At 34.1% G+C, this 22096-nt stretch overlaps 1 protein-coding gene across 1 annotated transcript in view; it reads left to right on the forward strand.

Annotated features, from left to right (window-relative positions):
* The window catches only part of CSMD3 (CUB and Sushi multiple domains 3), a 595264-nt gene that overhangs the window by 133119 nt on the left and 440049 nt on the right, over positions 1-22096 (forward strand). The window contains exon 4 of the mRNA XM_036400790.2: positions 16363-16557. Coding sequence (XP_036256683.1) covers positions 16363-16557 — 195 coding nt within the window. The remainder of the gene's footprint in view (positions 1-16362; positions 16558-22096) is intronic.

Consider the following 22096-nt stretch of genomic DNA (forward strand, 5'->3'; position numbering starts at 1 on the left):
ATGAAGAAGGAAGAAGAAGCATGAAGAAGAAACCCAGGACAACACCCTGTGCTCTCCATCTTGCTCCCATCCACGACATACTAAAAATTCCAAAATCTAAATTTCTCACCTAAGTGTTACACCTGCACTACTCTCTATAATCTATTTCACACTTTTGTGATTCTAGTCTATCTTGAAGTCTAGGAAACTTTCTCCATGGATGAGGGTCAAAGTCAATGCTCCCCTGGGGGTCAGGACACCCTAGAGCAGACAGAGAAATATTCCCAGTGCCCTGGGTTTCCACAATGAAGAAATTTTCAGTTCTGCTGCTCCGGTAACAAACCCTCTTCTGTTCTGATTCTATTTTACATCCTATTTACCATGCTTGGAACATGGAAGTATGTGCATTTTTAAATTGAAATAGTCCCTAAATTTAAAAAAACCCGAAACATTTTGTACCCTCAAAATCTCTTGCTGTCACCTGTAGAAGCTTTGTGTCTGTGGCAGCAGGACAGGCAGCAAGTTGCAATGAACAGGATGGCCTGATGATAACGAGAGAGCTACAGCAAGCCTTTGTATGTCTCAATTTATATGCAAAATCTCTATATTCTCTGGATTGCTGCTCAAAGACCCATTTGCAATTGTTCTCCGCTGCTGTAATTTTTCCTTAGAGATAGCACTAAATTATGGGATGGCTAAATTAGTGTTATAATCAGAAAAATAGAAGTAGAAACCACATTCCAAGGAAACCCTTAAAAATGTCATGATACCTTCATGCCAATACCAATATTAAATCCTTTATCCTAGCCAATTGCAGTATGAATAATTAATTCTGCTGAACTATTTTGAACTGCAAGCTATTTTCTAATCCAAGACACAATGCCCTGATTATGTTTTTCATTTTAAATACTATGTTTTATCTGGGATCTCAAGATATTATCCTGAGTAAAGACATTTTCTGGATACAAACAAGTGAGGAAAAAATGGGATTTATCAGCTTCATAAAAAATCATTTAGGTAATTACTTAGTCCAAAACAGTACCAACAGCGTACACATATGCTGTAAGAAAAATTGAATTACATTTCTAGAATGACAAGGCAGTAGGTTTTTACCAGGAAAGATTGCTGAAAGCAAGACTGTTGGAAGTGAAAACACAAATAGACTAAATCTCAAGCAACCTCTGAACTGAGGAAAAAAAACCTCTGAATTCTTGGAAAATGTACCATTAATACCAATACCAAAGCACTTTTAGCAAACTGAAAGCTAATTAATTTCACCAGGTAAATATTATTCAAATTAAAATCATCTCAAAATAGTGTGAATTCAATCAAAGTAGTAATGTCTTTAAGAAATGGTCAAGGACAGATAAGAAGTACTTAATGCATTGAAAAAGTTTGAGGTAATAATATATCAACCCCTGAAACATATAATGATAAAGTTCTTTAACAATACAGCTCTTATCTGAATATTTTTCATGCAAATGATATATTTAAATGATTAAGTGAATCTATTTGCCATGGTGTGCCATATTTACAACACAACTTCATGGAATGCTCCTTCAGAACTGACTTTAAAAGTGAATCTTCTTTAAAGTCTCTCCAGGTTTTTATAGTTTCTATATGTAACATTTAGCTTGAGAAACAGCTTTGCTTTGAAATATTGCAGAGTGGATTACTTATCATTATATAAATGTATTTAATAAAGGGGTGTCATATTTTCTGTTGTTTATATTTCTAAACATTATGTTTAAATTGAATTTTTCCCATTTTCCAAGTTTTAATTTCTGGGAGGAAGTTTTTTCTTCCTGTCTGAAAAGCTTGAAATGCTTTGTAAGTTTTCTACATTCAAGAAGATCTTGAAACTTTAACAAGGTAAACTTTGTGTGTCTTATTACCTTGTCTAATTATGGCTATCACACCAAACTGCAGAGGCCAAGCTCAGTGGGACTGTCTGGGCAACCTCTCAGAGACTGTGGTTATGGAAAGTTACCAGAAAGGACCATGTCTTTACAAACCTTTGGAATGAAATTTATGCACTTTAATGATAAAGGCTTCTCATTGCTTCCTCAAGCTCAGTTAGACCAAACACTGAGAGTGAGATGAGGGGCCTTCCTCTCCTCTGATCCCAAGGCTTCTGCTGCTGACACCAAGGACACATGAGACACTGCAAGGCCTATGCCTGTTCTACATGTTAGGAGGTAATTTTGGATTGAAGGAGGATGCAGTTCAAGAAACTCTCTCTCACAAAAACTGGAAGATGATCAGCATAATGAGAAGGAATGAAATAATAAGCTTCTTTTGACAGATTTTTTTAAAGTACTTTTTTTTCCAGGCAATCACAGCCTCTTTGTGCTCTGCATATCTTAAAAACAATTTCTCCTTTTATATATTTTTTTTAAATGATGAAATTCATGCCTAATGTCTAACATTTATAACTGAATAAAAATTTCAGTTTTCTTCCAGTAATTTTGGTTTTCAGCTATAAAATCAGTGGATTTTAAGCAGCATCATTCTTGAGCAACTAAAATATGAAAGGTCTTTTAGGAAAAAATCCACTGTGAGCCTTCTAGACACTCTGGTAATTTTGCCACCATTGTCTCTGTATATCTTGAAAACTGTTGACTCAGATGATTTAAAATCCTCTAAAATGACCTGAGGCCAGTGTGGTTTTGACACAGAAAACAGATAACCAAAAAGAATCGTATCAGAAACAGCTGATATGAGCATATAGATATATGGATTTACGTCATAAATTAGTGGGGTTTTTATTTTTCTTCTTACAGAGGTTATCTTTTTAGAAGAAATTCTAGGTGGTTCATGATCAAAAGGAGAGCTTGTGTTGTGAAACATGTCTTCTTATATATTCTACATATCAGGTGGAATTACTGCTTGTTAAGCGTAGGGAGATATTTAAATGAAAACACTATTTCTTAAAATGGAAGCAATCATGATCCCCTGAATGAAAGAATTTTACTGTGAATAAATTTTAAAAAGATTGAATAATTGCATTTTCAAGTGAAGATTATGTAATTATCAATAGGTCATTCAAATGGATCTGGTATTAGTTAGGACTAAAATATATAGAATGGATCCATTATTGATCAGAAATGAACGGCATTTAGGAAAGCATTTCACCAGGAACTGAGGTGATGTATTTTGATTTCTTGAATTCAGTATGTGGATTGATTTGCATTTGAGGTTGCCTTGACATCTGTTTCTAAACCCTTGTAAAAAATTACCCTTTATTCCAAAGCTGTGGGGAAAATGGACACTTCAGTGTTGTGTGATGCTCTGACACGTACAAATTGAAAATAGTTATAGTTATAAACAATAACTGGCATTTCTGGACACTGCTGATGCTTGAAACTTGAGTTTTGGCTGTGAGCCAAAGGACTACAATGCTGAAAAAAGCGCTGATTTTGGAAGAGCAAGCAAGAAAATTTGATGTTGCAGTCAAACTCTTGAGGTGTTTTCCTTTTGTACCAACATGAGCAGACTGATCTCAGTAAAGATTGAAGTAGAAAGCAGTGCAGAGAGATTAATGTACTTTTCCAAGGAAAGATATTAAACTAGTTAACCAAAAGCACACTTGGCCCATCTATTTTCAAGAAAAAACTATGTCTGAGACATTTTCTATTATCTCTACAATTTAAATAAGTTTCTAAATACAAACCCAGTATAGATATACATAGAAATACAGACAGCAATAAAAAAGTTTTATTTCTTTATTCAGCCACAATAATTTTCATCACCAAGTACAGCAAGTCCTTATTCATCTGGAGCTTGGTATCTAATCACATATTTAAGCTTTTGTTCAAACACAATTAAATAACTTAACAGTTTTAATAACTAAATAGTTCCATAAATTGTAATTTTGTTGAAAAATTACTTATATCAGCAATGTAGCAATGCAGTGAAGCATCTGCTAAGGAAAGTTTGTAATTGCTGATTTTATTAAATCACTTTGTTTCCAAATATCTTTTATTTCACAAGAGCAAATGAAATACTTTAAACGAATAAGAATTTTTATTCTTTACTCTCAAACCAATTTTTGATGTCACAGAACTAATGCACCAGAATTACCAGTGAAGCTTTCTCAACTTTATTAAAAAATGCTCATTAAAACTGTGAATGAGGGGAGATCACAGTATAAATTTGAAATGCTATCTAAAATTTATCTGCAGTTTGTAGATTTGATTAATTTAGGTACTATTACCTTTATAAAACAGCACTGTTGACTACAACAGTAGTCAACTCTACCATAACTGTAGACTTTATACTTAAATCCTCTTGTAAATATAACTTAGGAAAGCAGAAATACACAGACTTATTGCAGTTGAGATTACATGGTTTTGGTTATGTCTCAGAATATTCCCAGTATCTTTTTGCAAAAGTTGCTAGTGTAAGAGAAGGCAGAACATTACATTACAGAATTGATAGATTTAAAATGGAATAAACTACTGGGGGAAAAAAAAAGAGACTCAAATTATAACAAAAATTTTCAGCTTATATATACATTCAGATCTATTATAATAAGATTTAATAACTCAATTTTCTTAATATAAACTATATGTAGAGGGAAGAAAATATGATATAATGAAGCTATGTTTGATTTTCCTTGAAATAAGGTAGATACTCCAGAAATCCCATTAACACTATAGTGTTGTCTATGTAGTGTCCCATGTCTTTTAGTAAATATTTGATTAATTGATAAATAATAAATGTTTTTCAGGATTTCCAGAGGTTATCCTCAAATAGCAAACTTATTACAGCAAAACTTATTACAGAAGAATGTTGGACTGAGCATTCAGGGTGCTGAGACACAAAAAAGAAGTTTGGACATCTGTAAACTTCCTTGCACCTGACTCAATTTTTTTTTTTTATTTATTATTTAGAATTTTCCTTATAGCCTTCTGTTTACATTTGGCCAATACATCAATTCAGATAACATCTGATAACCAAGTCCATGTCGATTGCAAAAGTACTTCAATTGTTACAAATGTGTCTGATGAAAGGTCTTTTTGTCCTGAATGAAAACATATCTTTCTAAACTTGTTGAGAAAAAATTTTAAAATTGATTTTTCTCTTAATTTTTCTCATTCACCTTTATTTTGCAGGGCAAAAAGGAGGAAAAACCTCAAATATTCATCAGTTTGTAAGTGTGTGTCCAACAAAAATGGAAAATTAATCTGAAAATAGGGGATATTTGTCTGTCAATTGCCTCTGGCAATCTCTTGCTCCTTACACATTAATGTAGAACTCTGTATCACGTGATTGAGTGTGTCAGATATAGACCAGAGGACAGATTTCTGCGTATTCCCTACCATTTCACACTCTGTTAACAACCTACTTGTATAACATATATTTCTTTGACGCTGTTTAGCTCTTCTAACACACCAATCTGTCACTCTTTAAAGAAGTTTTGCAAAGATCTCTGTAAGATATATGATCTTTCAGTGAGTTAGCACCACAACGAACACTTCATAAGCTCTGTCAAACAGTGATTTTAGTGGCACTGCAGCAGGCTTTTCCTAGAACATTTTTCTTTTTCTCAATAAAATCAGAGAGTATTGAAAGTATTTAAAAGTAGAAGCTGACAGGGTGTTTTCAAGCCATTTTTCAATACAGAAATATCAGTAAGTTCAGAGACATGACTGTCACAGCTGTTTCGGTACTAACCTGTCATGTAGAGATAGCCAGAGAAATTGTGGCCTACACAGATGTTCAATGTGAAGTTAATGCAAATCTTGAGTTATTTAAATGATAATCCTTTCTTTCCTCTCAAGTTATGACCACTTCTACTCAATCCAATAACAAATTAGTCAAGAGAGGAATGACCCACAGAGGATAACATGAAGGGATAGGAATAAAAGCAGTTCTTACTGTGGCTGCCAATATGAAGGCTCTCTATGTCAATTCTAGCTTATATTATTTACAAAAGGAGACTTTAAAGAGAGAAATTTTACATGTTTACGTCACATTAATTACTTGGCTGTTGCTCTCCATGATTACATCTATAAAATAAGATTAAATGCCTTTTATTACTTGTGTCTCAAACCAGTTATTTTAAAGAAGGAAAAGCAAAGCAAGTTGTTTGATCTCTGATCCGGCAAGACTTAGACTAGAAACTGCAGATAGCACTTTTGATTTTAAAATGTCTGGGGAAAAAAAATTATACCCACAACAGTCCATAGCTCAGAATCAATAATGTTGTGAATTGTTCACATTGATATGTTATTTACTTTTTGACTTTTAAGAAGAGAAAAAGTCTTGATTAACCACTTTTCCTTGAGATCCACAAAGGATAGCTTATATAAATCAGTGCCCAGTATGCCAGGTGATACTTGCTTATGGAAGAATGCTGGTACATCAATCAATTTGAAAGTTCTTTCTTTCTTCAGAATTTGAAACCACTCCTTCATAACAAAATCATGTTTCATCAAACAATGCACCACTTTCACCCTCCCATGCTTCAGAATTCTGAAAATGTTTTTCCAAATGTTCCAGGGAACTTGGGAACTTGCCTCCAGCATAAGGCAAAGCACACAAATTTTGAGACTCAAGAGATGTTCTCTTAGAACTGTTCTCTTAGAACTGTTCTCTAAGCCCAGGCAACGAAGGTGATAATAGGATGCTGAACAGCAACATGATGAAGAAATTCTTTACTGTGAGGGTGGTGAGACACTGGAACAGGTTACCCAGAGGAGTTATGGATGACCCAGTCTTGGCAGAGCTCATGGCCAGGTTGGAGGGGGTTTTGAGCAACCTGGTCAACTGGAAGGTGTCCCTCCCCATGTTAGGGGTGTTGGAACTCGATGATCTTTAAGGTCCAGCCAAATCAGTCTCTGATTCTGCGATCCTAATGATAACTCTTGCAAAAGGAAAATGATAGCATAATGTTGAAATAAAAAAACAATTAGAGTTGATTGTTTCTCAAGTGAAGAACATCTGGATATTCTTACTAAAAGTGAAAAGGAAATTTGGAATAGGTAGGAAAAACAGATTTAAATTTTTCATGTTTGCAGTATAATGTACCTTTTCTTCCATGGGAAAAGATGACTTTTGAAAGCTACAATATTGTGGGTGCACATCTCAGCACTGATTCATAAAACAAAATGTTTATGGAATATAAGTTATTCAAAGGTTTTGTAGTTGGTCTTGATGAGTAGCCTATGGCAGATGTTTATGTACATTGTTATCCATTAATTTGATTACACCATCTTTCTTGGTTAAGTAATCATCATGTAAGTAATTTGGACAAGATCAGTAATGTCCTATTATTTCACCTTATGAAATGGAGTCAATAAGCCATAATGCATTTTAGTTCTGTAAAATTATCAGGGCAAGTACCATTAAAAGCATAATAATGCAAATATCCTTGATCTAGTATTTTTTAATGTTCTGTCATCTGGACATTTTTAATGAAAAATTCATAATACACCCAAGATGAGTATTAACCTGAAAGACCTCGTCTAGTATACAGGACTGCATTAGGTAGCCTTCTGCTTTAGATTTTGAATGTATGATTGTGTTAGAAAAATGACTCTGAGAATAGTACTTTATTATGCAAGGTTTTGGATGTATTTCTGAGTTGAATCATAAACGCTTAAAAAAATGATCAAAATAAAGGAGTTTTACTACTACTAGCTGTACACTTTTAGCCATAAATTTTCTCTGCTTAATGCATCAACACTGTTTTCAGCTATATTCTGAATGCATGATCTTTGATACAGTCTGATGTATGCAAATGAGATTACACTTCCATCCTAATCTAGAGTGCAGATTTTATTTCAGTATTTTGATAAAAAATAATTTGATAAACAGTACGACGATGTATTTTAGAATGAAAAAAAATTTAGCTCACAATTTTTCTACATTATCACAATTTGCATTCTTCAGAGTATTAATAAATAATAATGACAGATATATAATGCAATAAAGCATGTTCAACTGAATAAACTGTATGACAGCCATATAAAGAGTGAAAGATATTCTTGTGCACCATGAAGCATTCACAAAAATACTTTGAATGGAAGCTTGGAGTAAGGGCTTTAAATTTCAGTTGATGTTCTGAGACCTTGAGACAAAAAAGGATAAACAGTTTGTGTCTTCTAAAAAAAAGACTTGTAAAAAAAAGAACATTCAAGAAATTTGTCGAGTATTGGCTCAACAAAGGCACTGCCCAACCACCATGTATCCTACCTACTGAGCAAAATTCTCAACCCACCAGCTGAGATGCACTATGGAATTTAAAAAGGACCGCTGAAGAGTTGGGTAATGTCCCCATGACAGCCCAGAAAGCTGATTTTGACCCTTTGCCATCAAATACAATAAGGGCATTAATTCTATCAAGAAATAGTGCACTGCAAAAACAACTCTGATACAGATTTTGGAGAGAACAACGATTTAATCTTCTAAAGGAAAATTCTAAACCATAAGACTTTCTAAATGAAAATTAAATTACAGAACTAAAGCCATCTTTCTTTTCTCAAATTTTATTCTTTTTCTTCTTCTTCTAAACCAGGAGCATTTAGAACATAAACACAGAAATGTAAGTCTAAATTTGTTAACATGTCTCCTGTAACCAGTGTTGTCACAGGTTTTCATACCAAAAGTAATGGTGGAAGCCAGACTGAAATTTCACTGTAAGAGACAAATGGCCTTTGAGTAAAAGAAGCAGGTGGTCAATGAAGTGTCAAATTGCCCCAAACGTTTGGATTTCTAATGGGGCACTGCAGTGTCTCCTAATAGTAATTCTACACAAAAACAATAACAGATACAAACAAAGCATATGGAGTCAATATGAGAAATAAAAATAGTATTATCTCTGAGATATATACAAAAGGAAATGCTTGTTACTCTGCCAGATTATACAACAGCTCTGAATGTTTCAGATGCCACCTAGTGCCCAGGTCTCACGTGTCAAAGTTCCCTTCAGGAGAAAACTGTTTTTCTTTGTGCTCTTTTATGCCACTGTACAACAACATGCCTATGACATCCCATACCTACATCTTATGCTTTAAATTCCACTTTTAAACTCTGAGTGATTCCCAGTAGTAGAAATAACTTTCAATATTTTTTTCCTTTTTCTTTCTTTTTTAAAACAAGTTGAAAAGTTCAACATACCATGAGTTCTGCCTTCATGTTAAGACACAACTTGTGAAGAAGGCCTGTAGCAGGGAAACCTTGGCTAGCAAGTCAGACATGAAGCATGCTTGATTAGCCACGTGGTTGTGTCATCAGACTACACACTGGTCAGTTCAGATGAGCTTTGCCAACAGGAAAGTCGAAGAGAAGCTGCATTCTTTTTAAGGTTAACCAGTCTCTAATTTAAATAATTGAAAACATAAAATTTTCTGAGTATCTTTTTTAACAGCTGAAGAGCCAATGAATTAAATAGAAATGTCTATCAGTGCTCACTGAATCTTCTATTTCTTCTTTTTTTCTCTAGAAGTCCCAGTACTTTTACATTAAATGTGCAATTTTATCCTGTTCTCTAATTTCAGAAATTCTATCATCTTGAATATAAAAACTATGCATCTTCCTAGTATTTTTGTTGCACCCTGGAACAAAAAATGGGACCCTAATTTCAGTAGGAAACTAGATATGCTAGTACATCAAATATATGAAATTCATAACTTTTATTTGATATATGTATCTATTATTGTTTGTAAAATTTGTGTGAGATGCTGCCTATGTAATACCACACAACTTGTTTGTGCTGTGACATCCTCCTTCAGTGGCTAAACTGATTTTTTCTAAATTAGTTATCTTTTTACATATTTGGTTACTGTAAATCTGTAGATTCTCCAGGTAAGAACAGCCAGTGGGCAACAATGCAACATTTCTATAACCTAACACAAGGTAAAATCAGATGAGGCATTGAAGCTAAGATGGAATGAAGAAAGGTAATACAATAAGATAGTTGTTGCCATAATATTTCAGAAATTGAAAATTAAATTGTTTTATATAACTGTAAAAGTCCTAGTAAGAAATATATATTGCAGAAGGATTATCAATGAAGTATAAATTTTAGGAGTGTTTTTACTTTAGGTTGTCCTGGGCTCTGAAATAATCTTTTCTTTGTAATTTCAACAGCCTCTTCCCAGCTGCCTCCAGAATACAGCCATATTAAAAAAAGTACTCAGAAAACACTGCAGTCTAAATAGAACAATCCCATTTTGACACATACATAGGCATATCTACACAGCCTTTGCATGGCAGGCAGGATGCATCTGTCTGGACTTCATCCACCTGAGAAGCAGAACAACCATCACATATGTCAGATACAGCATCTCAGGACTCAAGTTATACTGATTTGGTTGAATAGTTTCATAACAGGGTGGATGCAGCAATCCCTGTGCTACTTGCATTGATACTTTACATCCAGGCCAAAACTTCCTGTAGTTTCCAATGGTCTCCCTCAGTCCATGCACTATGTGCATCTACCTTCCAGCCATACCCAGGATTAAATTGGTGCCCTCAGCAGCTGTGCAGGAATTGACTGCAGCTAGAGCTCTGTTCAAGTGGAACTTGGTAAAGGCAAGGAAGTGTGGCTGGTGCTGTTCACTGTATAGCTTTGCTAACAATCTGGTATTTGCCTGCTTGTCATTCCCTTCAGGCAGCACTTCAGAAGTGTGTCTGATGGGGAAGATTCAGATTTAACCATATCTACTGAAGTTTCAGATTTAACCATATCTACTGAAGCATGTAGTCATCTTTCTGTTGGTTTCACTTGGTCCCTGGTTATGATGCCCTGTGGTTAAATTATTAACTGCCATTATTTTTTTTTGCATAATCCGTCACCTCTAGTGCTGCATCTGCAGCTGATTGAAGCAGATATCCTGAGCACTGTATTGCATGTGAAGGGAATACATTGCAAGCCCTGGACATTTTTCATGCTCACTGTATTAATGTGACTACAGTATTGTAATTATCCCTTGTTTCCCTTACATACCCCAGAGGTTTTTTTCTATACTTCTTCTCCCTGTTCCCTTGCTTGCAGAAGAATTATGTTAATGCAGTTCTAACTTAATGCTGAAACAAGTTTTGTCCCTATTAAAATAGCATATGACTTTATGCTATAAATAGAAACATTCTTGTCTTACTGGCAAGGAAGATAAAACCAGTGCTTGTTTCAATGAACTTAGAAACAAAATCAAATTCAGTATAAAAAAATCTACATTGAAAGTTCCCTCATAACAGGGTCCTCTGTAATTTTTTAAATGAAAATAATCTCAAAGGCAAGAAAAAAAGCAAAATTATGTCATTCATTGAAAAATAGTAGGAAACTGCAATGCAATTAGCTGTATTATCTTTAGTGAACAGTAGAGACCCTCAGTGAGGTTACTATTGCAGATATATTAATCAAGAAAGAACAATTAGACCAGGAAAAGAAAAAAATGTTCTTTTCCTTTGGGGAAAAAACAAAACAAACCAAACAAAACTTCTTAGAGTTTCTCTTGCTTGGCTATTTATAGTTAGGCACCAGAATATGACAGTTTCTTTTGACTGATCCACAAAAAATGCAGAAATTAAAATAAGAACTTCAGAGAAGTTTAGATTGTTAGACAAACGGTTCCTGTCGCTGTTGTACACAAAACTGAATTTCAGAATAATGACTCTTCATTCTGCACTTGCATCTTAAGGTGACAGATTTTTTGGAATCAAGGGATAATGATTTTTGTTGTTGAACTTCTACAAAGGAAAAACCTGGATTTTGGGGGAGAGAATTTTTAAAATTCAATAACTGTTTTAATATATCTGTGCTGTTTTCAAAGCATTGATTTATAATGTGTCTTTACACTCTGAATGTTACATTTTTGTGCAGTTAAATTGACCTTTCAAAGTTAAGTTTTTCATTTTTTTCTTTCACTGCTCTTATGTTGCCTACTCCAAATTTTTCTTGTGGTTTCCTTCACTCTGTAATCTCAAGTGAAACATGCATGTATATGTACATTTCAATATGTGTGTAGAAAGACAACAGTATTCTTGTACTCATCAGTTAATTCTTCTAGTCCCTATTATATTTGAATCTAGACCATGCTTACTCAATTATTCACAGCAATGTGAATGAGGACAGAATAGAAAGTAAGCAAACTAGGCAAAATATTATAAGTTAAAAGCTATGCATCTAAGTTATTTTTTTAGTTTGCAAAACCTGTGGAAAATAATGGACAACTGAAATAAACTACTATAGGATCCAATATAGATGAAATTTTGGACAAGGTAATTTCAGGCTACTTCTTATTTTTACGAAGGCAGCACCTGTTGTAGTATTTGGGATCTTTAGAATGCATAGCTCTCCCTATATCCACACTCTTACTACATGCAGCACTTCTGAAATCAACTTTGAGTCTTCAATACCAAAGCATTCTTGCCTGTCAGTAAGCCAAAGAACATATTTCTAAGGAATATCCATGTACAAACACATTCTAGTGTTTCCAGTACACCACCATGTCCTGTCCCAAATAACAGCTGGAGTGGTCTCTAGAATAACATGTTCATGCTCATGTTTACATGGCAGAGGAATTACTGTTTGGGGTAGTAGACACAGTGAGCAGTTTAGGACTGGTACCACTCCCATAGGGGGAGATCTCAAACTGGGAGTGTAGGGATACCAGGAGTATTTAATTTCAAAAGTACTACATGAAACAATATTAGATACATCTTTCAATGAGTGAGTACTCATGTGTTGGCAGTATTTCTCACTTTATTTTTGGAAAAGTGGGATCATAATAAATTGCAATAACTGCAAAAAAATTATGAAAATATATGGATCAACCCTTTAAAAAATTAAAATTATTTATGTTCCAAATTTTATAATAAAATAGTGTGTGAAGGACATTAGTATTCATAACTAAGCTTAATAGAATGCAGTGCTATGACAAATGCCTTTATTACTGGAATATGTGATAATACTTGTTTTGTATATTTAGACATTGATTATAAATTTAATGTTAAACATTTTAGGGAGGATAATGCTGCTCTTGATTTCATAAATATCATAAAAGAAAATACCCTAAACATTCCTGACTGAAAATCTGAATAAAAAGCAAGTAAATTTGAAATTTCTGTATGTGGTTCTGGTTTTGTTTCCCCTTGAGTGAAGGCTGACAAAGAGAGTCTAAATTTCTGCTAGTCTTGTGTTTTGAAAAAAAATTTCAGAAATAAATTATATTTAATGTTTTAATTATTATTAATTAGTATCTAAAAGGGGCTTAATTTTTTGCTAATTAAAGTCTTTAAGAGAGTGGGTCCCTTCCTGCTAAGCAGAAATCTCCCAGATACATTTTACCCACAGCTTTTTAACAGAATTTACAGTGGCATTAATAAGAATTAATTCAATAGAAACTTACTGAACAGAATCGAAGGATATTTTAAGCTTCATGTTTTAACATGAAAAAAAAGAGGACAAATATGTTCATACATACCTTGTTTACAAAATTAAATCTAGGACAAAGAAAATTCCTGCTTGGAGAGAGATTGAAACAACTGGGGCAGCTTGCTTTGAAAAGGAGATGAGAAATAATGCACAAAAATGAAAAAAAGTGGGAAGGCGTAAAAAATTCAATTATGCTTATTTTCAGACTACATGAACAAGGAGAAGTTCAACCAAACTGCAAGATGGCAAATTTAAAAGGAAATACTTTTCCACCCTTCATATCATTAGTTATTATCAAAATGTCACTAAAGTCAAGAATCTGTGCAGAGCTGAATAAAAATTACAGTCTAATTTAGCAATTCCTGTGTTCCCTGGCAGATGACAATCTTAGGGTAACAATCCGTAGCTTTAAATGCCAGGGAGTTGGTAGTACAGTGTCACATTCAGTTTGAAAATAGATACTACCTATCAAAGAAGACAAATGCAGTTACTTTGGTAAATTATCTCCCTCTCACCCCCAAATAAGGCACTTGTAGACGTTCAAAATGAAAATACTCACAGAATAAATTAATATACTTAAAAGTGTATGATTTACTTTTTCTACTTTCTTATCTAGAATCAGGAACAAAATTGCTTGAAGGGTTAGAAGTAGTAACATACTCCCAGGCCACTTTATCATAAAGTTAAAAAGTTAATGAAAAATGCCAAGAATTCCTTTTAGATGAGTCATATAGTATTGCAACTGGAAAATTAGTTTTATTTTAGAAGGAGGGTGATTTTTAATTAGTGCTTTAAAATATAATGTAATTTCACAAGAATAAATTGCCTTCTGTGGGTAATTCTTGGTGAGACAGCAGTAAAAGTAAAGGAAGTAATTTTAGGTAGTGACATTGCTAATCTTTATATTTTTTTATTTCAAAGGACAGGGAATCTTTCTGTGGCCTTTTTACAAAACCCTAAGAGATACAGGCTTCTGAAAGACTTCATCTTCTGGGAATAGTTGAAAATGAAAACACTCTGTACAGGCCGTGTTTTCAAGTTAATATAATATGATTCATATGACAACTAAAATCCACAGGATGATATTCTTACCTTCATTTTGACATGCTGTGATGATAAATAACAAATTAAATAGCCTTGAAAACTGTTAAAAGATTTAAAAGAAATTATTTTGCGCAAATATGCAGGAGACACCGCAGTATTGCCTTCTCTGTAAAGCTTGCAAGCAGATTTGAGGGCTGGGGAATATTGCTTCAGCACAGAACACTTCAGTAAAAGAGTGATAAGAATACCAGTTCTCTAGGTGAGCTTTGAAGTGCTCAAGGTGAGATAGGCTACTTTCTTACTTCTGTGTTGTGTCATTGTGCAAGGTAATGAAAGTCAAATCCAAAGCCACAGTTTTATTATGTAAGAGAAAGCAGGGAATAGCAGCAATGACATCAGCAGCTAATATGCATATTTAACTTATTCACATCAGAACATGATTGGTAAATAAAATCTTGCAAATTAACTCGTTGTTAGCATATATTTTATATATATAGTGCTTATATATGTATGGACATGTAGAGAATGTATTTATGATTATAGTGAATTCTGCCTTTTAATAATAGTTACATAGTTTTGTTTCATGGCTGGTATCACAAATCTAGTAGGATTTCTAGTTCTTGGTAGTTCTGGGCATTGAAGTTTGAGAATGTAATGAATGTTGGGAGTTATACTGATTGTTTTAATAGGCGTTTATATATATATTTTTTTTAATTGAAACCTGTAACACCTTAGATATTTAAATATGTTGTACACACACTCATGAGAAATTCAGGGCTACCAAAGAATGTTTTAGTCACATGGAATTCAGGAAAAGAAATTAAAACAATACGTACATAACCCTCTCTTCTTTCGTCATTTTCCTTTTTAGATTAGGGGAATTTGGTATGAATACAAATATAGGCTTATCTGATTTGCCTCTTCCCCATTAGCATTAGGCGGGTAAATATACTTGGCGCAAGCCTTGAAGAGGTCAGGATGGGATTATAAAACATGTTTTGTTCACACTTGCAAAAATCTATGTTTTAATGTCCATTAACTAAAGGACATTGGTAGTAAATGGCTGAAAATGTTGTAATCAAGCTATTTATGATGCTGAAACACCAGTCAAAGGGGAACGCAGTCAAAAGAGTACCAGCTACTGAAACTGAACTCTTATTAATGGCCTCAGAGATCAGACTAAGTGTAGCCATGAGTAATTTTGGATTCTCAGTGGTTTAAAGCTCTGTATTATAAAAGTTACCAGACTTGAGGTATGATTAAATTAACTAATTCTTTGCTCAGAAATTAGTTACCCATAGTATCTCATCCATTTTCCTCATTATCTAAAATCTATTAAATCATTAAACAGATTCCTGATCATGCTTAGGCTTATGCTTGTTAAAATTTTCTTTTGTCATGATTAATTTTATTTTTCTTCCAGATTTTTTTCAATTTGAATCTGATGTTCTTTCATGTTTGTATTACAATTTTTTTTATTGTTTTGCATTTGTATAACTTGAAAGTCAGAAATATATCAAGCTGCTTTGTTTCCTCTTTGTATGTAATGATAAGTATTTGTATGATTTTCATATGTAATTGATACAAAATAAATCATTCTTTTATATCAATTTAATTAAAAAATTACATTAATATATTGATAGCTGGAGCTTAAGTAAAACCTCATGCTTATTTTCATCTGCCTTTGGATATTTGGGTACTTAAACAAATGTTAAATACTCTAAGTCAGCAATGGATTTTCAGTGTTGAGAGCTGTATAATATCAAAGAAAACACTATCTGTCCCAAGATGCCCTGTCTTCTATACTCTTAAGCAAAATGAAACATTTATTTTATAATATCCAAGAAAACACTATCTGTCCCAAGATGCCTTCTTCTTCTATACTCTTAAGCAAAATGAAACATCACATTTTAAGTACAAAAACATTTTAATTCATATATATGTATCTTTTCCAGAATTACAGAGTAGTTCCTGTGGCAACCCAGGAGTTCCACCAAAAGGTATTTTGTACGGTCAAAGATTTGATGTTGGTGACAAAATCCGATACAGCTGTGTAACTGGATACATTTTGGATGGACACCCACAGCTTACTTGCATAGCCAGCTCTGTCAATACAGCATCGTGGGACTTTCCTGTTCCTATCTGTAGAGGTAAGAGAAACCCTACAGTAATGTTCTTGAATATATACGTTAGTATTAACAAATTTTAATCTCTCTATTAGTAATTAAGTTTTAACTATGATTAACGAACTCCTCTTTTGAATATTTTGATCTCTTTCTCACATATATGATGTATCTCAGCATATATACCTACCAATTTTTAGGTCAATATTCTACTAAAATTATAGTTATCATTTATTTTTAAAATATATATTATGTAATAAGAACTAAAAATCTAGTAATAAGTAGAATATAAATGTCTGCATACAATGTACTTGCAACTATGGGAATATAGATTTGGGATCTCTTAGTGCTTTCTAAGAGCTGACTTTTTGTCTAGGAGTAACTTGGCTATTGAGCAAACAGAAATATGAAACTGCCAAAACAATTGAGTTACAGGGTCTTACCTCATTGTCAGTCAGGTTTGATTATCTTAAGATTTATATATAGAAAATCCCTTGTATTCCAACAGGTATTGTAGATCAAATCCTTTTTCCTTGCTCTTATTAGAAATATAGCAGTAGTAGGGAAGCCTGTATTACGGGTAAATCTTATTTTCTGAGAGAAATTTTGTTAAAGATGAATAATGTCTGCAGAGCAGCAGAAGGAGGTTATGCTGATAAAAGGAAGGCACTATCACTACTATACACAAGCACAGACAATATGTCAGGTAACCTAGGGATCAGTTTCTGGATTCACAGGTTAATTTTACAAAATGCAACCTTTATATTTGTCTAAAAAGTTGATGAAGTATTGCAGAGTCTACAAAAAAAATCCAGCTGAAATTACCATCCTAATAAATACAGATTAATGAGAACATAGTTAAACAGCACTGTAAAAATTAATTATGTATGAGAAAAGTGTGTCATTGGAAACACCATACTTTCATTTCCTGTTCCTGGATTACAGCTATTAGCTATTGAATATGTTTATCGGTGGTCTTGAAAAAATTATAAACTTATTTTTAATAGTAATATTTTCCAGTAAAAATATTTATAACTTCTGAATCTTCTACTCCTACTTCCCTGAAAATTGCTAAGTAATAATGAAGGAAATATAAAATCAAGGCATATATCCAAATTTAGTTTCCAGAGATGACAATGCAAAAGATATGATGAGAATATGTTGACTTGCAAACATAAAGACAAATATAAAAGACTTGTATTTGTAACAACATCAAAGTCTAATGGACTCCATTGCTCCAATTCTCAATCTCCAATTTTGAAATGAATGGCATAGAAAACTGTATTCTTGAATGAGTTACACATTCTTCTTTCTGATACTGCATTTTTCAGGAGATCTTTGGATATATTTTGGTTTTTCTCAAAGGGGAGATGAAAATATACTGTGTAAATTTGTACTCATAAGATAAGCTCCCAAAGTAGCCCTGTGGTTAGACATGACTAGTTTGTAAGAGGATGACTACTACATGAGAATATGAAAACTATTTTTTTAAACTCATAATTAGAGAGGTCATTATCTGCACAGTGTCATTTCTTAAGGCAAAATAAAGTTAACAAATTGGAAAGGGTTCAGAAAAAGAGGAAACAAGTTCTGTTAGGTTTCAAAACTGTTATTTTGTCTAGAGACTGAAGGACTTAAACTTTTCCATGTACATTAAAGAAGATTAAGACAACAGCTTGATTCACTGCAGAAACACATGCAGAAGGAAAACTTTTTTTTTTCAAGAAGACAATTCTTTAATCAATAGCAGTGAGGAATTTAAAGGATAAAAGTTTGATGAACAAAAATAAAAAAAAAAAATCCAAGGTACATATTTTAATAGTGGTGGTTACAACTTACTGAAACATAACCTAAGAATGTGGCAGACTCTTGATTTAAGTCTTAACATTATGGCTTAAAGTCTTAATGCACAAATTGCTGTTAAGGTATTTTTTTGCCATGGCAAATAAAAGAAAAATAACCAATTATTTTCAAGAGTTCCTTCTGTGACTCAATGTTTTATATCAGAAACATCTAACTTTACACATAAAATGCACCATTGTGATTCCATTCAAATGAATCTCTCCTAATTTAGCCTAATACAATTATCCAAAGCAGAATTCTGCAAAAGGTTGCTAAAGATGATTACAGACTAATTGACCTTCTTATCTCTTTCTCACTGTTTGCCATGGAGACTCTGATTAAACATTCATCCTTAAAGATTTTCTGTGATAAATGACTTATTGTTCCCTACCAATGGTCATTACATCTAACACAGAGGATTCTGACACAAGCAAGAAAAAAACTAAGAATAGAACAAAAGTATATTTTGTTCAATATTAATTTGAGAGTTGGTTGTTTGCTGGTTTTTACATTTCAGAAAAAAAATGAATTTAACGCACACTTAGAAGTCAGCAGGCATAAAATCACAGATGTCTGTAGATCAGCTGTGTGTAAATATCATTCTCATCTGCCGCTTGTACTTCAGAACAAATAAATTTGAGGATTTTTTTTTAATTTTTATTTTTGATCTTTCCTCTTACATTGCCTTCACTTTAAATGAAGAGATAAGGAAGATGTCATGCTTGTGCTTTAGCACTGTGATGATTATGGATTGATGTTTCAAAATGGGGAATCTCATTGAAAACAACAGTGTTTTGTAATGTCACAAGCAGAACACTCTACTAATGTTTTAATTTTTGATTTGTCAAATTATAACAATATTTTAATTTTTGAAAGTAATATATTTTTGGACCAAATTTTATTAATGAATAAAAGAGTTATTCCTCAAATAGGTTTGTATTCCTTTATTTGTCTCTATAGGATTTTATTGAAAAATCAGCAGACGTATTTAATGATTGCTTTATTTCATAGCCTCTTTCTAACTCAACATTGAACAAAGATTTTCACCTGCATGTTTTGGTATTCATTAAAATATTGTTACTTTATTAGATTTATTAGAAGTGAAAAAAATACCCTAATTATAAAAAAGCTAAATTGTATTTATTTTTCTGGTCAACTACGTGGTGGAGTTGCTCTCTATATGAGACAACACTTGAAATGTACCAACATCTGCCTTGGTGTGGACGATGAGTGAGTTGAGATTTTATGGGCTCAGATCAAGGAGTGGATTAATAAAGGTGACATTGCTGTGGGTGCTTACTACTGGCTGCCTGCTCAGGTGAAGGGGGAGGATGAAGCTTTCTCCAGGCAGCTTGGAACAGCCTCTAAGTCAAAGGCACCAGCTCTTGTGAGGGACTCTATCTACCATGCCATCTGCTGGAGAAGCAACACAGCAAAGCAAAAATAGTCTATGGGGTTCCTTTGAAAACATTAATGACAATTTCCAGTCACCAGTATTAGAGGATCCCACAGGGAATGGTGAGCTGCTCAACCTCAGATTAACAGCATCTCCTTTCTGGAGATGTGAAGGCTGGAGGCAGCCTTGGCTGCAGTGACCATGAAAATCTGGAGCTGCATATCGGGAAAGGAGGAGCAAGTAAGACTTCAGCCATGGACTTCAGGAGAGCTGATGTTAGCCACTTTAGGGATTTTCTTGGAAGAATCAGACACCACAGGGAAAAGGGGTCCAAGAGAGTTGGTTGATATCCAAAGGTGACTTCCTGCAAAACCAATAATGCTTTATGTCAATAAGCAAGAAATCAGGCAAAGGCAAAGGGGGAGAGAGACCTGCATGGATGAACAAAGAACTTCTGTCATTATTCAAGCATAAGCAGGAAATGCACAGGAGTTAGAAGAAGAATTAAGCCACATGGAATTAATATAGAGATTGTCAAAGTTGAAATGGGATCAAGAAGGCCAAAGCCCATCTGCAATTAAATCTGACCAGGATGTCAAGGACAAGAAGGGTTTCTTAAAACTCATCAATAACAGAAGAAAAACAAAAGTATAATGTGGGCCCATTAGTAAATGGAGAGAAACCCTGGTAACAGGGGACACAGAGAAGGCAGAGTTATCAAATGCCTTCTTTGCATCAATCTTCACTAATATGATCAGCCCTCAGGGTTCTCTGACACAGACCAGGGTAAAAGAGTCTTGGAAAGAAGACTTTTCCTTGGTGAAGGAGGATTGGGTTAGATAACACCTAAGCAAACTTGACATCCACAAGCCCATGAGCTCTGGCAGGATGTGTCCATGAGAGAGCTTCTGGACACCGTAGCAAGGTCACTCACAGTCATCTTTGCAAGGTCATGGCAATCAGGAGAGGTGCCTGGAGACTGGAAAAAAGCAAATCTCACCCTGGTCTTCAAAAAGGTCTTCAAAGTCAGCCCCACTTCAATCCCTGGAAAGGTGATGGAGCATCTCATTCTGAAGGCCATCTGTATCCATATGGGTGACAAGAAGAGGTATTTAGCAAGCAGAGGTATTTAGCATGAATTCACTAAAGGTAAATCAAGCTTGACCAAACATTGCCTTCTACAAGGAAACAACTACCTGGATCAATGGGGAAAGAGCAGTGGATATTGTCTACCTTGGCTTCAGCAAGGCTTTTGATGCTGTCTCTCACAAAATCTTGATAGACAAAATCAGGAACCGTTGACTGGATGAGTGGACAGAGGTCGATTAAAATCTGGCTGAATAGCAGGGCTGTAATTAGTGGCATGGGTCTGGTTTGAGGTTTGTAATGAGCAGTGTCCTCCAAGGTTCCATACTGGGCCCAGTATTGTTTAACTTATTCATCAATGACTTGAACAAAATGGCAGATGTCTCCTCGACAGGTTCCCTGATGACACAAAGTTGGGAGGAGTGGCCAATACCTGAGTTCTGTGAGACCTTCAGTAAGACCTTGACAGGCTGGAAAGATGGACAGAGAACGACTGTCTGAAATTCAACAAAGCTCAGGGCAGCACCTGGGGAAGAATAACCTCACGGACCAGCACAGTCTGGGGGCTGATCTGGAAAGCAGCTCTGTGGAGAAAGACTTGCAGGTCCTGGTGGATGCAATTCTGTGCCATGTTCTCTAGCTGGCCCTGCCTGAGTAGCAAGTTTAGACCAGACCACCCACTGTGTTGCCTTCCAAACTTAGCGGTTCTGTGATTCTTTGACTTACCCTATCCACAATCCATGACAAATTTTTAAATAAACCTTCTCCCCTGAAAATTAATTTTGATAGGGTTGTTTGTAATCATGAAATATGACAGAAGCTTAATTATATCACCTATACCTGAGCTAATGTTGCAGCTTGCAGTTTCTCCAAAATGCAGCAAACTAGAAAAAATTTACTGATAGTAATAAATAATGCTACACTTGTATATAATATTTTCATTCTATAAAGGTTATAAGAATTAAACACTTTCATAATCAAGGAAGTATTCTGACATTTATGTCTTCTAAAAGTTTCTTATTCCATGCTAAAATGGGTGTTGTCAGATTCTCCATTCTAAAATTTATTTTTTTAGAATTCAGAAATTTCAAGTGCAGAATACAGTTGTTTTTATATTCCTAGATGCTCTAATAAACTTTAAATTAAAGTGTCTTGTGAACCTTCCAATTGCCTGTACATATAGCTAAAAAATATCTGCCAAAATAAAAACTCTCTTTGTATTTTCAACAAGAGACTTTGGTT

Source organism: Molothrus ater, chromosome 1 (genome assembly GCF_012460135.2).
Source record: "Molothrus ater isolate BHLD 08-10-18 breed brown headed cowbird chromosome 1, BPBGC_Mater_1.1, whole genome shotgun sequence".
Classification (NCBI taxonomy): Eukaryota; Metazoa; Chordata; class Aves; order Passeriformes; family Icteridae; genus Molothrus; species Molothrus ater.